Source organism: Girardinichthys multiradiatus, chromosome 17, assembly GCF_021462225.1.
Source record: "Girardinichthys multiradiatus isolate DD_20200921_A chromosome 17, DD_fGirMul_XY1, whole genome shotgun sequence".
NCBI classification, from domain to species: Eukaryota; Metazoa; Chordata; class Actinopteri; order Cyprinodontiformes; family Goodeidae; genus Girardinichthys; species Girardinichthys multiradiatus.
In genome coordinates this window covers 23,703,225-23,719,963 of record NC_061809.1, presented here as the reverse complement: position 1 = coordinate 23,719,963, position 16,739 = coordinate 23,703,225, and the positions used below count along the sequence as shown (strand labels likewise).

The window sequence follows — 16,739 nt, the reverse complement described above, 5'->3', positions numbered from 1 at the left end:
CAATATTTTGTTAGTATTATGAGCAATATTTTCAAGTCAAACTTGATACAAAGTTCTACATTTACATGCAGTTCTATTTTAATCCTGTAGTTGTGTCCAGTGTTTTAAATTTAAATAAGGGGTGTAACAGTGCATGATTTTTTTCTGCTCTTCTTGTTTTCAGTACCAAATTAGCAAATGAACAGAAGCAAAAAGCATATTTAAGGAACCAAAAGTTTTATTTTAAATTTGTCAGTGGTGCATTTAGTAAAATTACAGCATACTTGCAGCACAATCTAAAACACTGACCCCTTCCTTTCCTCACTCACCCGATAAGCACCATTAGAGGCCATCTGTTCTCCACACTAGTGTTGGTGGTATAATGAGGGGTGCTAATGATGACTCACATTTGCTTAGAGAGAGCAAACAGGTACACAAAATGCAGAAATCCACACCAGCACCTTAAAAGTAATAGGACATTTCCTTTTGTTTCCTTAATTCACTGGTGGAAGGGCCATTTTTCTTATTTTTCAGGAATTAAATCATGGTTTTAATGGTGATTCGCACACAAATGGCCACATGAGTGATTAGCACAAAATGACAAATGGTATCAGCTGACCTCGAAAGGGATCCTAAAACCTTGTTAGCTGGAGACAGCGGAGACTATCTGGAACGTATTATGTCTGTACTACATAATAAATAAACCAGGTCCTTCAATTTGCCACAGTATCTGTGGTTAGGTCCAAATCTGTTACTCAATCTGAGCATTTTAGATTTTTTTTTAATAAGAAATGGAAATTAGTTCAACTTTCAAACAACAAATTTGCAGACATACTAAATCAGGACTGATAATCACACACAAAAAAAGATATAATAGTATTGCTCCTACTTTGATAATATTGCTCAACATGAATATATATTTCATAGAAAACCTAAAACCCCTTAAACGATTAAACAAAATATTTAATAAACATAAAATTATGTAGCGAAAAAAGAACATTACTGTGCTGTTTAAATATCATTTTAAAATTGAATAATGCATCATTACATTAAATATGTCACATTGGGTATTATAGTTCATGTAGAATAAATTGGTGTTATATTACATTTTTACAAATATTTACAAATACAAAGATTTTGCTGTCCTCGTCTGCTTTGCACAAAAACCTCTTCTTACTATAATTTTGTAACAAAAGCAGCTGGTGTCTGAAAAAAACTGATGTGGCAATCTATCCACATCAAAGCATGGGTTTTTCTTCACAGGACGTGGTAGATGGGCCTGGATCCTGGGCTCTCTGGCGTGCAGGGCTGCGACTCGGAGCTACCAGGGGAGAAGGTAGGCAGGTGCCTCAGAGTGGCCGGTCCACAGCCGGACTCTGCTGAAGACAGGCGGTCCACGATGCTGGACAGGCACTCCAAACTGGAGGCGCCAAGGGCTTTGTCATCCAAACTGTCTGAAAAATGAACAAAAACACAAGCGTTACTAACTTATGGAAAAATCATTTTAGCTCACAGGTTATTTTAGGAGGTTGCCAAAGAAATATCTAACACTTTTAATAATGAAAAGTCATCTATCTGCTTTTGTCATCTATTTTAATTAATGAAACAGATAACAGTCTTTTAAAGCAATAAGCTCTTACCATTCTTTGTAAATGAAAAGCCATTACTGTAGTTTGCATTTAGGTGTTGCCACACTGGACTGTTGCTTCCAGCCTGCAAGAACACAAGAAATCAAATTTACCCTTGAACTCCAACAAATACCTTACAAAAGTAGACTGATGTCATATGTTATTGTTGCATAGAGAAATGCTGATTAGGATTAGGCAGAAAAAGTACAAAAACAGCCACTACCCTTCATCATATTCTGGACGGGCCAATAAATCCTAAATTCCAGCATTATTGGGCTTCTTTATTTCACGTCCACCTTGAAGTTAAAGTAGCCAGGGTAAACTCCCCCCTCCCCTGCCCGTTTTCAAGTGTGGCGAATCAATTGTATCAGTGGAAGCAACACCGGTTTGTGCAAGATGACACTTTCTCTAAGTAAATCTGCAGAAAATCCTGGCAGTGGTGCAGATACATGCAGTCAGGATGGAATGCGGGGTAAAGCGCCTGGGTTTTGCTGCCAGACTTCAGTAAGGTGGATTTAGTTTGGTTTATTGGGGCCATAAAGTGTTCGGTGGTGGGAAAGTCATTAGTCCAATGTGTTATTTTTTATAATCTGATACATGGTCAGATTCAGTGTAAAACTGAACAGAATTGGTAATAAAAGCTCAGGGACAAAAACAGAAAAAAGCCTGCACAATAGGTTTTGCATTGAGGTATTATAAGAGTATAACCTATAAGGAAGATCCTGGAAATTGAGGTCCAGAAGCAATTACTATGAGAAAATCTTAGTTGCTTTCCAGATTAGAACTAGCCGGGTAATGAGATCTTGCATATCTGCTGCAACACCACAATTTTCACTCAAGGCTTTTCTTAACTGAATATCTTTTGGCTTTACAGCCACAACTAACCCCCATGAACATATAGGTGAGAGATCTTACCATACTGTCAGAGCAGCTGGACAGTGGACTGCCTGGCTCAGAACTGCTCTCTCCAGGTAGGCCGTAAAAGCTCTCCACCTGCTCTCGAAGCAGTTCCTGCAGACTCTCAATGTACTGGATGGCATTGCGCAGGATCTCCACCTTGGGAAGGCGCTGGCTGGGGTTGGCTGTGGTGCAGCGCCTCAAAGCCTCAAAAGCATGGTTTACTTTCTTCAGCCGCCGACGCTCCCGCATAGTGGCAGCCCGCCTGCGGTCCACAAAGCTGGATTTGCGTTTGCAGGCCTTGCAGGCCCACTGGAGACAGTGTCCAGGCTGGTGAGGGGCCCCAGGGATCCTGATGTGCTCATCTTCCTCGGAGCCTGTGATCTCCATGCTGGTGCCAAAGTCGAGGCTGTCTGGAGAAGAAGCACAAGCTCTGTCATAGTAGAGCTGGGATGGAGAGAAGACATCCATGGCTTGGTAAAGAAAAGACGCCAGAATAGAACGAAGGAGGATAAAGTTACTGGGTGAAAGAGGGGAGACCTCTGAGTGATATGAGGGGTCTGTTGCCCCAGGGCCCCCCTTATATGCCCCCAGGCCAAAGCCCAGGGCCCACATTGGCCAGCTCTAATTACCATGGCCCATTGGCCCAGCCAGAAGGCAGGCTGGAGTTAGTTCAGTTCCCTCCCTGCTTCATCCCTACCACCACCTCACCCCCCAGTACCCTACAGAGTTTCCCACATCCGCACCTACTGGTGTTTTCCCACTCATCCCCATTTTCTCCAGCTCTGCTTCTGTGAGGGCACAGTGAACACCGGACATGCAGCTTTCAAAGGTGTGGATGAATATTTGTCGCATGGCCTGTTTGAAAGGGTGAAAGTGTTTTGGGGGATTTATTTGGTTTAGCTAATCTGTAGGTAGCCTTGAGACATCTTGTTATACCTTACAGCCACACTTAGCTATGAAGACATTAAGACGACCGAGAGCTCAGTCTGTTCGATCAAACTGTGCAGCAAAGCAGGGTCACCACTTGCAGCAGTATGCTGGCCAATTGTTACCGCGGAGACAACAGCGTTGCAGATGCAGCCCAGCTGCAAAGGAAGGTGTAACATTTCAAGCCCCTGCAAATTCACAAAACAACAGCAGACCCTGTCTAAATGCCCAATCCCATCATTTAAGGTGCTGCATAAGAGAGCTCACTCCTGTTTGTCAAAGCTCACTAAAAGTAATGACACCACTATGCATCCCAGCTCTGTGGACCAAATTTTACCCATTAAAAGGTAATGACGCAAGTTAAGCACCAAGTTACAGCACCCGACAGATGGTCATAACGGTGCAATTATTTTTATTCAAGTGGATGAACAACAGTTTAATGGGCTTTAAATGCAGAGCTGTTTTTGTTTGAAAATCTTAGGATCTCAGGTCCCTGTTTGACAACTTTATGTTTTTATTCTTGACACAAACAACTCTCATTTCTTTTGCTGGAAGATTCCAGAAGATTCTTTTTGAACTCAAATCTGACCATTTCAGTGGACTAGTTGTTCTTATTACAATATATAGCTATAAGTCCACTTTATCACATTAAAGAGTAGATTGATTTTGTCACAGTTATTGTAAGACCTGTTTGCAAATGACAACATATACCCACATAAGTCCTTTTTTGCCTCCTATCTTATCTGTAATCTTGTAATGAAAGAAAAGTTAATATGAACCTGTTCTTTGAAGTACCTTAACAATGTTCTAATAATGTGAAGTTATTAAAATCAATTTCTTTTTCAATAAAAACTGTTATTAGTTGTATCCTTTATTTTAAATGCATGAAAGGATACACTGAAAGTAGATATCTCTTTAACTTCAAGTTAAACCAACTGTTACTGCAAAGGAAATTTCAGCATCTGAAAGCTTTGCTTGAAGAGGATAACTAACACAGGAAAAAATACACACACTATTCATACACCTTTGAGATCTTCTGCTGCTGCACTCAGTTATGTTTTCAGGCAAAAAGAAACCAACTTAAATGGTTGCGATTAGTCTCATCTTATAGGTGCATGAAGAGATTAAAAGTTGATTTTAACAAAACTGCAGAGAAAAGAACACTGAGATTACTGAGTGAGCACAAGCTCATTAAAACTTCATTAATTGTAACTCTCAGGATTCTGGCTGCCTTTTGCATGAAACTATTTTATGTTACAACCGTTCTGGGAAAATGGTGTATTGGAACAAAATATTCTCCACAATGGAAAACATGCTTTGTTCATAATTGGATTTCTTAACATTATCTTCCGTATGAAATCATTAAGATGTAAATGCTGTGTTGTGAGTCTCATTCTCTAATTCTTTTTTATATTTGCTCTTATATAAAGCAAAGGAAACTATGATCTGACTTTCTCCTGCCTGACCTTGCCTTAGAGTTGTCTGTTGGTGATGACACCATATCATTGTCATTAGTCTGTGAAGTCAGTGTTTCAAAAATCAGAGCTGATGAAAGGCGGAATGCTATAACAGGAGGAGGAGGGATCAGACCTGGAAGCTGAGTGCTCTGAGTTGCCCGAACTTTCCTTCAACATCCTGCCATGAGAAGCGCTCCAATTTGCAGGGTTTGGCAGCACGCTTCTCTCTACTCACTGCCAAACAAATGGTGTTGCCACTCAAAATGTTGTGTTTCTTTTTTTTTTCAGTTTCTCTTTTCGGACTTTAAACTGCATGGAAAATAACCCTGGGCATAATTGTATTGTGTCTTTCTTAAACATTTTCCTCCTCTTTTCCGCAAGCATTAGGCTACTCCATTCATAAATCCTTAGAGTAGTGTCATTTAAATGCAACAGCAGATTAAAAAAATTAAAATGGGCTAAGAGAAGGTCCAACCATGTTTTCAGTTAGATCGTTTTTGAGGAAATAAGGTTTTCAGACGTGAGGGAGGTGGGACATAAAAGATCACCTCCTGCCCCTCACTTAACTCTGCCTTTGACCCTTGAGAACAACAGAAAAGCAACCTCAGAGAGTTCCCAAGAGATCAGTCTAGGACAGAGATCACATCACTGGGTCTGTGCGCCAGCATAATCTCCCTCTCTGCATCCAAAACTGCGCCATGTGCTGCGCCAATCAAGCCCCGGAGCTCAATTAAGCAGGTTTTCTCATTGACGACGTCGTTCTCAGCCTGTAAAGCAGCCTTTGATCCTCTGAGTGGTTAAACAAGCAGCAGAAGAGCCGATGTCTTCTTCAGCTGTGGCCCCTCGGACAGGCTCTCACTGCAGTTCAGGGACTGAGAATCCTGCGTGTTTTCTTAGGTGTGAACGGTTCCCAGAGAACAGGGCTCGCCAAACGCTTTGGCACATTGTGAGAAATATCCGCATTGTATCCTTACGAGCTGTCAGCAGTACAATTACCCGAAGCGGCGCAGTTCAGGTGGAAACTCTGTTCATTTTAGGTGAAATTTAGACGAAAAAAAACCTAAGATAATTTATGCTACTCTCGGATTTAGAGATAAATAAATATAATTATTGTATTATTTTAATATTTGTAAATAGTTTGTTTCTGATAGAAAATGACATGTACATAAAAAAAACAATACAATTATGTAAAAGGAGTATAACCTTTGCAAACCTTTTTTATTAGTTAAATTTCATTTTAAAATTGCCAACTCAAATTTTATTTCTATCCTTTTTAATATTCCATGCATACTTATTAGCATTACAGAAAATTATATGCAGCTTTTTACACGATTCCACTGGAATTTTCATGATTTATTTCTGATCATCAGCTCCAAGCCTTTGGGGTTGGAAGCCATCCTTACAATTACCCTAATCTATAGCTTTTTTCACATATTCTCAATCAGATTCAATTCGGTACTGCAGCAGGGCAACTTTAAAACGTAAAGATGTTTGTAAAATTTAAATATTGAGTTAAACATTACTATAATAGGGGTATGAAGATTTTATTTAAAGACACGTTTTAAAAGTGGCAAAATTTAAAAGCCTCATCACATCTTCAGTTACAAACGTCTCTCTAAAAGCTTTCATGAGAGTCTGACATCCTCAATCACTTACTCAACACACACAGATCTCTACAAAGGCAATGACCTTCAAATGTAAGCATGGTTTGAACAAACTTCCTGTAAATGGAAACCTGGAGTCAGCTATTTTTTTTTACTTATTTTATGTTATTTTTCTGTCTTTTGTCCTCAGACCTGATGAGCAGCTGTGACATTTTGCATGAGGCTTTATCTGTCTGAATCCCAAAGGTCAACAAGCACTTTGACTCGTCTGTAGAGATCAGAGCGAGCCATTGTGCAACATGACATCAAGCTCTGCATTGAACAAACCCTGCCCCCATCTCTGTCCCGTCGATACAGGACAAACAGGACCGATTGGATTTCCAAGCCACTGGCATTGAGCCACACATTTCATGTAAACGCTTTGTCATGTGATGAAGATCCGAGTGATGATGAATTAAGACCTAACGGCTAAAATAACTGTATTAACCCACTGGGGTTTGCACTCGTGCTTGAAGCCCAAGTTTCCGTGTTCCCAACATGTGATAGGGGAGGAGTGTGGAGGCACGCGGTGTTTGGGGGAGACTCGGATTACAGTTGTGGGATCAGGTCTGCTGGTGAACAAAGACAAGCACTCTGGCAGCGAACTGTTCCAGAGCAGTTTCGACAGATTTTATGGACTTCTAATAGGCATGAACGCTGGTGTAAGTGCTAGATCTTTTACTACTTGTGTTTGCTTATCCTTATAAACAACCAAGTGGTAAATACTGGCATGCTGCAAAACAAAAATATCTTTTGTGAATGATTTTTATGAGAAACAAAATCATTAATGAGATAGTCTTCAGAAGCATGCATGTAAAAAAGAAAAACTTTGCAAACAACTTACAACATAGTAAATGTTTTACTTGCTGGTGAGCTACGTGTACAAATTTTCAAAAAGAAAGGTTCTTCCACAGTCTGGTAGGCTTTGAAAACAAAATAAATACATTTATAAACCACATTAATATAAAATATGTACAATTTTTTTCCTGTTACAAGCAAGGGCAAACTAAAATTATGCATTACACAAAGAATAATTTGAGCAAAATACTGGAAATTTTAAATAATAAAACAACAAAACACTTCAGACTATTTTAGTTTCCTGAGGGTTCCACAGAGAAGTTCAGTTTCTCATCATTTGTGATGCTGTCCACAATTGAGGACAGACGCAGGAGACTGGAGGATGCAGAGGACTCACTGGTCCCTGGAAGCAAAGAAAAGTGAGTCACTCGAGTGTTTATTTTATACCAACAGCTGTGCTTCAAATCAGAAAAGACAAGAAACCCAAGCAATGAGGTTGTAATGGTCTATTATTGATAGTAAGGAAGTTTGCTTACAGCTCCCTTCACACATCTTGGTAAAAGATTTGCAAAAAACCATAAAATAAATAAAACTTTTGCTGCTGGGACAATGAAAAATTTTCAAAAATTCAATGTTTAATTTAAGTATATTTGTTCCGTAGAGGAAAAAGAGACAAATGTGTGCTGATCTATATAGGTCAGGAAATGGCTACAAGAAACAACAAACTTGTCCTATTTCCAATCAGCGCAATAATTTAAAAGTTTAGTTTGTCGCCATGCCCATGAAAAGAATGGTAAAGGAGAGGAATAAAACTCTCCAAAGTTCACTGAAAGAGAACTGCTGCAAAGACAGGCTTTTTGGGGTCACCAAGTGTCCAACACTTCAGTCGATTTTAAAACTGGCTCAATAACATAAAATAAATGCATCATTACATGGTGCACTAATTTTTTTTTTGCTTTCAAAAGACATTCTGTCAACCAAATCATGTTTGACAGCAAAGTCAGTCGATCAGCGGACACAAATTCCACTTAAACATGGATCATTAACTTCTAATTAATTTGCACAGTGGTTGAACAATTGATTTATATGTACTCTTTAGCATTTGTCTTTATCATGATCAGCAATGGGAGTACTGCACATTATGGGTCTAATTGTCCAATGTAAACAAATTTACTGTCACACAGTCCGCCATACATGACCCTTATTGATTAGAAATCTTCTCTAAGAGCAGTCCTTCAAGCACTAAACCTCCCCAGCCATACAGACATCTTTTATATGGCTAATCCAGGTTGGCTTTTTCTCTTCTGTATTTAGACAAGAAAACCACATTAAAATGGGGGATTTTTTTAGCCCATATGTTCTGCCCAAATTTAGCCTAAAGACAGTGACATTTCAGTTTCATATTGTTCACTTATGAAGCATCTTTGTCTTTTCTAAACCTATTCAATGAAATTTATTTTGAGTAAGGTTCAGCTGAAAGTTAACCAAAACCCTCCTTCCTGAAGGTCCACAATCATCAATCTCTGTAACTATGCCAGTACATTGGGGCTTCTGTAAAAAAGTAATCAGTTCCTACCTACAGCATACACAGAAATTTAGAGGTAAGTTAGCAAAAATTCCACATACCAGAGCAGGGCTACCAGTTAAACAGACTGGACCCCCCAAATCTTCTAAATATAAAACACCTTAAGGCCATAAACGTGCTGCCAAGGTCAGCCCATGCTATGACAGTTGATTTTAAAACTTTATACTTGATCGTTACACAAGATCATTGTTTAGTTATCATGTTTATTCCATTTAGACAGTGTCCATCCAATGATATTGTATCAGCCCATCTCATCAACTGAGATTGTCATTTTGCTAATAGGGCTCCAAGTTTACCAAAAAACATAAAAGATGGTTCTTAAAACATAAAAGTATTAGAAAGCAGGTATGACCAAATTTAAAATGTGTCACTACATACCTTCATCCTCTATGCCTATAAGACATGCCTTTAGAGACAAAAATCTTGGTATCTATAGCAATGAATTAGGTGCTCATGCACAAACATGATCCAAATGAACCTTATGGTAGAAAGAATGTAAAATGAAATACAGAAATAAAATTCAGAGTGCTCAAAAAAGTTGAACTCTCCAGTGCAATGGCTGTTCCAAATCTCACTGACTCTTCTGCATGGTCAGTCAGTCAAATCATGTAAAAGGCAAACATGATACAATTTTGCTAAGCAACTTTTTGACGTGTGAAAAACAGTAAAGTGGCAACACCTTTTCAAAAACATGGAAATGTTTGATTATTATGTTTGGAGCAACTCGAACACTGTTACAGCACTTCTGAATTAGCTCTGTGTATCTCTTTCTGCCTGCAAATAGTCATGGTGGTCAGCTTTGTCAAGACTGAAAGGGATGAAAACCTGCACATTGCCAGTTGTGGCTGTATTTTGTTCATTAACTGCTAATTACAAGAATTTGCTGACAAATGTACCTTCTCTCTGGTTCATTGCTGCATTGGAATGATCAGTAGAGGTCCGCCAGGTCTCAGAGGATTTCTTCCATTGATGCTCATCGCTCGCAAGCTGCTGAAGCAAGACAAAAACATATTTTACTCGTGCAACCCATGCTCTTAAACAAAAATGGTATTCCTAAAAGTTGACACCAATCCCAAATAATTAAATAAATAATATGCAGTAATAAAAGGACAAAAACACATTTAAAATCCAAGCAAGGACTCTGGTGTCATTTGAAAGTCATTTGAGTCCGCCAGCCACACTCTCAGACATGTTTAGAACATCAAGTGGACAGGAAGGAGTTTCCTCTGAGGGTGAATCAATAAAAGCTTACAGTGGAAGTTCCTTTTTGAATTTTCTCCTGCTCATCCAGAGTTTGCAGCAGGTCCTGTAGCCTCTCGATGTAGCTGATGGCGCTGCGTAAAATTTCCACCTTGGGTAATCTCTGGTTGGGATTGGCCACAGTCTTCTTTTTCAGCGCCTCAAACGCTTCGTTGATCTTCTTCAGCCTTCTCCTCTCCCGGAGCGTGGCTGCCTTACGTCTGTCTGTTGGTGCTGACTTTCTCTTGCAGATCTTGCAGGCCCACATGAGGCACTGGCCCTCGCAGTGCGCCTGGAGACCTGGGGGAGCGAACACGTGCTCCTCTCCGCTGCTTTCGCCCCCTGTCTCCGACGGGACATTATCCTGGCCTGGGGACAACGGGCTGTCATTGCTGTTAGAGTACAGAGGAGAGACCCCTGCAATGTCCATGTGTTGTAGTGGTCCATGGTCCCCTTCCTCCAAATAACGCAAATCACTGAACAGATAAGTGCTGGTCTCAAAAAGGTCCATCATATTGTTGCGTCCGTCTCTCTGTTTTGACAGTGGAACTCTGGCATTTAAATAGAGCAACGGGGACACAGTCAACAGGCTTATATATAGAATGTGAAACTCTATCCAACACTGGCTGCCACACTGCAACAAGCATATTAGTTTTGAATGGGTGTTTGCTATACATTCACTTTGTGTTGAGAATAAATACACATTGAGGCATTCAGAAGCTATTAAAGAGTCCTCTCAAATTTCATGACAGGTGCTATAACTATATGCATCTGGACAAAATTGCTTCATTGTGGTGCTATTTAATGTCTAAAGAGCAGTGCAAAGTCTGTTCCACTCTTCAGCTTTATTTTATAGGACCAGCTTAAGGGTTGGCAGGTTTGAAAAATAAATGATGTCTTTCTTTTTTATGAATTAAATATATTTATGCTTATTTTGCTATACTAGCAAAAAAATACAATTACAATTAACAATTCATTTACAATTACAATTAACTGCATTTACAAAGCCAGGGGGACCTCCTGAAAGTCATATTTAGGGAAGGGACAGAGGGTGGGACAAGGAGAACATGATGAAAACTTAAAATAGATCCAATATGAAAAACAAGAAAATATAATTATTGCCAGTTAAACCTGCAACTGTCAGACAATTTCAAAGGTCCTATTCATTAGTAAAATGTAGAAGGAAATTAGTAGGGGGCTGGTTCAAATCTTCATTAGCCAAACTGAAGATTTCTGATTCTTTTCAATCTGGTCATCAGCCACAGCATTCTACTGAGACTTCTCTTTTAAATGTGTAACAATTGAGTATTGGCTGCCATTCCCAGGAAATTGTTCTGCTTGTGCTGTTCAATCTCAATGCAGCATCTAATACTTTGGGCAACAGTTTGTCAATGGCATTTGTATTTCTGGCTCTGCATTAGACCAGTTTTTCTATCCTGCATTAGTTTCTTTGTCCTAAGGGGTTCCCTTTAGGTCCGATACAGGGACAATTGTTATTTTTATTTTACATACTTCCCATCGCAGGTATTATTTAGTAAAAATTTTACTTAAACATTTTGAGCAAAACAGAAGCGATCAGCATCATTAAATCATTTATAAAGTGCTTAACAAACCAAAGGGCTGTACAGGTAAATAACATAAAAATGGAAATAAAACTTTTATTTTAACTGTTCTAACAAGCAAGCTCACAAAACTCATGTTTACATCCATGACACTGGCTTCATGTGAAGTTGACACTTTGTAATTAAGTACAATTGCTCACACTTAACGTACAACACTCTACCTGAAGCATATTAATTATCTGACTAAACATTTTGTTATTTTCTCTGTTCTCTTTCTCAAGCTCAAAACTTGTTAGTCATTCCCCACAAAAAACTGAGTACAAAAGGAGCTCAAGCCTTTGGACATTTTGGACATAGAGTTTACTAGAGAAGCCATGTCCTCAGTCTGCTTGTCTTCAGTAAGCTGTTTGTGGGGTTTCTTGTGCATCATCTTTGGAAGAGGCTTCCTTCTGGGATGACAGCCATGCAGACCAGTTAGATGCAATGTGTGGTGTATGGTCTGATCACTGACAGGCTGACCCCAAACCCCTTCAACGTCTGCCTCAATGCTGGCAGCACTTGCACATTTTCAAAAGACAACCTCTGGAAATGACCCTGAGTATGTGCACTCAACTTCTTTGGTTGAACATGTCGAGACCTCTTGTGAGCGGAACCTGTCCTTTTAAACCACTGCATGGTCTTGGCCACCATACTGCAGCTCAGTTTCAGGATGTTAGCAGTTTTCTTATAGGCTAGATCATTTTTATGAAGAACAACAATTATTTTCTTCAGATCCTCAGAGAGCTCTTTGCCATGAGGTGCCATGTTGAACTTCCAATGACCAGTATGAGAGAGTGTGACAGTGATAACACCACATTTAACACACCTCCTCCCCTTTTACACCTGAGACCTCGTAACACTAACGAGTCACATGACACCGGGAATGGAAATTGGGTAGTTGGGCTATTTCACTCAGGGGTGTACTCACTTGAATTGCCAGTGGTTTAGAAATTAATGGCTGTGTTGAGTTATTTTGAGGGGATAGCAAATTTACATTGTCATGCAACCTGTACAATAACTTCTTTACATTGTATCAAAGTTTCATATAATCTGCGTTGTCTCATGAAAAGACAAAATATTTACAAAAATGTAAGGGGTGTACTCACTTTTGTGAGCTATTGTATATCTTCTCTGTGCTTAAAATGCTTTTATGCCCTGTGTTCTGTTTTTCTTTTCTTACCTGGTTATTTCAGTATTCTAGCACTTTTCAAAGATTATATCGTTGAAAAGTGCGGAAATGATTAATTCATTCATCTGAAACTGGCTTACCCTACCTGACTTTCATCATTTTTGTTAAGGTTATATCTGGATATCAAAGGGCTATCTGACATGAAGGGAAAGACTTTGAAATAGAAATGGATACAGTCCACATCCATTGGTTTTTACCTTCATGTAGAAATCTATTGTCTATTTTGGATTGCTAGGTTTTTCTTTGTCTTGTTGCTCTGGTATAACACCAGGTAGTTTTCCAAGGTTGCACAATGGACCTACAAAGAGAAAAGTACAAACTGACACAATGAAAATATACTCTTTCACTTTTTTTTATGTAAATAACTGAAGTAAGATCATTTAATGTAATGCCTAAAACAATATTGTTATTTTGTATGATTAATTAAAAATGTAATCAGAAAAAAATATAATCTGAAAATACAGTGTCGTATTTATGGTTTTTAACCCCACCATTACCACTTATTAGAAAGCACTTTGTACCTTTTATTGCTCAATTTGATACCCCATACATTAAAAGATAGTATTAGAATCCCTGACATTCTGGCAAAGTTATGCATCTTAACTTATGCTACTAAATATTTTCCACTGTCTCTGCCCTTATTAACTAATAAGAATTGTATTTCCAACCAACATCACTTCGTGATAAAAGTTGACAGCCTTAAACCAGCTTTTAGAAATGTGTGCATAGTACATCAAAAATAGAAACTCACCTCGTTCATTTTAGATCAGAGAAAAACATAAAAGCCTCTGAGAAAGTGATATATTGCCCATGGCATATTTGTTGCAACCTTCAAGGGCTACAAATGGAAAATTCACAGGCAGGAATGTGAGGGATTCCTACTTCTGTACAGCTGCATGACCTTGTGTATTGAAATAAAACAAGATCAAGCAGCAGTTCTTGAAAGGAAGAGCCTAGTTAAGTGGTCTCAGAGCCTTGCACATGGGCAGTTTTGTTTTTCCCCAAGAGGCATCTGATTTGGGATTTTCTGAATGAATCAAACTTAGATGCTACTTGAGTGTGAGAGACGCTGAGCAATCCCAGTCACATTAAATTTTGGTTGTTGTACTAAACCTGAGACGTGTATGGCTTTTTACATAGGCGACCACACTATTTTCGTAAAAAAAAAAAATTAGACTCATCTTGTTGGTTTTTTCTGCAAGTGCTGACAAATTACCAATCAACTTGAACACAATGTGTTCACCTCATTCCATTCTTCTGGTATAAAAAGGAGTTCCTCGGGGCTCCATATTAGGACCCCTGCTCTTCATTCTCTGTGTAAATAATCTTTGTCATCATTTGTATTTTGCACAATAAAAGAACAATCAACAGATTCTGTGGAATATAATTTATTGAAAAGTAACAGATTAACATATCCATTTACGAAGGTGAGAAGAATTGATGAAAGCCATTATTAAAAAAGATCGAGAAATAAATGTTTTATTAATCAGTCAATAACAAAAATTCACCAAGGATTAACTTAACAGAAGAAACCGACACACAAATAAAAAAAAAAATCAAAGATAGACTTAATTGATTTTTTTCTACAAACAGCGGTGTCAGATAACTATTTTTATAACCAATAAGGGAATGTTTAAAATATTGGTACCTAAACTGACTAAGTCCTAAGATATATAAAGAATTTGTCAGTCTCTCAGAAGCCTGAAGACCCAGGGGACCTCTCATGACATAGTTCTATAAGCTAACTCACCTTTTAATCCATTGGAGTGGGAAAAAAAAGGATAATAGAACCCAAGATCTTACTCGGTCTTGATCAGTTGGCTTTTAGCCACAGAACCTCAACAATAGAGCTAAAAAAAAAAGATTGTTGTGCTGAGACATGAGCTGTATAACTTACACAGAACCAGCTTGTGATTCTTCTCATGCAATTCACTGCCGCCATCTTTCTTAGCCTGAAAAATAATCAGGTTCTGCTCCATAAACGGTTCTGTTTGATCAACATTTTGTGATCCTATTGGGCAAGTTTTCTTAAAGAATCTGAATTTCAATCTGAGTCTCTGAACTCAGCCCAGCCTTTTGACCGAATGTGCTTCTGGGTGAGAAGTCGTCACGAGAACTGATGAACCAATTAAAACCGACTATTCTTCTAAAACATGTTTTTTAGATCCCAGAAAGACCCGTCTGTGTTCTTAATACATCAAGTTATCACATGAGGCAAAATAGCCATCTTATGGCAGAGGGTGTTTTTACATTCACCTTTTTAAACACATAATTATTGTTTTAAAGAAAGACCCAAACAATAATAATTTTTCAAATTTATTATGGGAGTCACTAGTCATGAATTATTCAAATCTGTCTGGGTGTTGAATCTAGCAAAACAAGATTATTGGTCTCAGAAGGAAACATGTTTTGACCAGCATTTAGACAGTTGTTAGAGTTGTTGGAGCAGAGTAACTTCACAAGGACACATGCTTCTCATATTTGGGGGATCCTGGGCTTGCCAGCTGGGGGAACTAGTTGATTTGACTAGACCTATGGTTATACATGGACATTTTGAAGCAACCTGTGAAAGGCAGTTAATGTAAGTGCAGAACTGGAGAAGGCAGGTCTGACAACACTGTGTTCTATTTGCATGCTGACATTACTTATCTTCATCAGTATTTCAAACCTTCAAATTTTTAAGTCTTCTTTTGATGATGTTCAGTTCAATTTAAGTTATTGTTAAGTAATAACAATATTGTTATTGTTAAATGTTGTCCTCATAAAGATTTAAACTCATTTAGACATTTTACCTGGATATATAAAGACTGCATTTATAATAATCAGTAAACAACCCAACAAATTTAAATGACTCTTGTACAACTATTATCACACACATACATAAATAAATTCCTTTTTTTTTCAAAACCTCTCCCCTTGGTCAACAAATATTAATCATTTTGGGTTAGCACTAAATGTAATGTTTTTTTTTTTTTTAGATATGAGCTATTCAGAAGTGTTTGCATTTTTATTATTTATGTTGTGAGCTTACCATACCATAGAAGTGACAGGTCCAACATAAGAGAGATTTCCAGAGAGTGCTTTTAATGTCTGTGTGTATTTCTTGTCAAAATTTAATTATTATCTTTTATTGTGTTGTAAACATCAGCTGCTATCAAAGCTTCTTAGTAAGTTTCCTATAAAACATACATCCACATGTAATTAATATCATAAATGCTGATTAATAAGGAGTTGTGATGAATAAAGTAGTTTATGAACAGAAAATGGTTTCAAATTAAGTATCATGTCAGACTAAAATTGGGCTTCATCATGCTGTGGAAAGATTAATAGTCTTGTCCCCTGGTGTGCCACGATCATGTATTCTCCCCCCTGGGCTACCCTGTGCATCCCGAACCTAATCATAAATTTACTGTCAGTGCCAAGGGGTTGACATTTCAGCTGTCAGGAAGAATCATGGCATTATCTGTGGAAGAAACTCAAACTGGAGGATCCTGCTTCTTTGAGAATGAGGAGTCAGAGAGGACTGCAGAAAGTGTAAATCAGTCCGGAGTCCGATAAGCCACGAAGCTGGCACTTCTGCAACATGGATATCGGGCTAAATCTAACAATGGAGCTAAGTCAGAATCTGTTTAAAATCTCTATATGACATTAGTGTGTTTATGCTAATAAAAAGTTAATTGAAATTGTTGCACTAAAAATGAAAACCTTAGACACAGGGCTAAAACAATAATGCTTCAAGACTTTTGCAAAAATTAGACAAAGCTTTAGAAAGTTAACCTGGCTCTCTTTGAGG

At 38.3% G+C, this 16,739-nt stretch overlaps 2 protein-coding genes across 3 annotated transcripts; both read right to left on the bottom strand.

Annotated features, from left to right (window-relative positions):
- Positions 1–199: 199 nt before the first annotated feature.
- myf5 (myogenic factor 5) lies at positions 200–3,384 on the bottom strand. Its single transcript, XM_047390101.1, has 3 exons — positions 2,523–3,384; positions 1,620–1,692; positions 200–1,433 (listed from the first exon to the last, which is right to left on the bottom strand). The coding sequence occupies exons 1-3, from the start codon at positions 3,117–3,119 to the stop codon at positions 1,237–1,239; spliced, it is 867 nt and encodes a 288-aa protein (XP_047246057.1). The 5' UTR covers positions 3,120–3,384; the 3' UTR covers positions 200–1,236.
- Positions 3,385–7,374: 3,990 nt separating this feature from the next.
- myf6 (myogenic factor 6) lies at positions 7,375–10,706 on the bottom strand. Of its 2 annotated transcripts, none has more exons than XM_047390093.1 (3): positions 10,170–10,706; positions 9,814–9,907; positions 7,375–7,735 (listed from the first exon to the last, which is right to left on the bottom strand). In XM_047390093.1, the coding sequence occupies exons 1-3, from the start codon at positions 10,668–10,670 to the stop codon at positions 7,626–7,628; spliced, it is 705 nt and encodes a 234-aa protein (XP_047246049.1). In that variant the 5' UTR covers positions 10,671–10,706; the 3' UTR covers positions 7,375–7,625. The 2 variants fall into 2 exon arrangements, with proteins under 2 accessions (XP_047246049.1, XP_047246050.1); XM_047390094.1 differs by having other exon boundaries at positions 9,814–9,904.
- Positions 10,707–16,739: the final 6,033 nt, after the last annotated feature.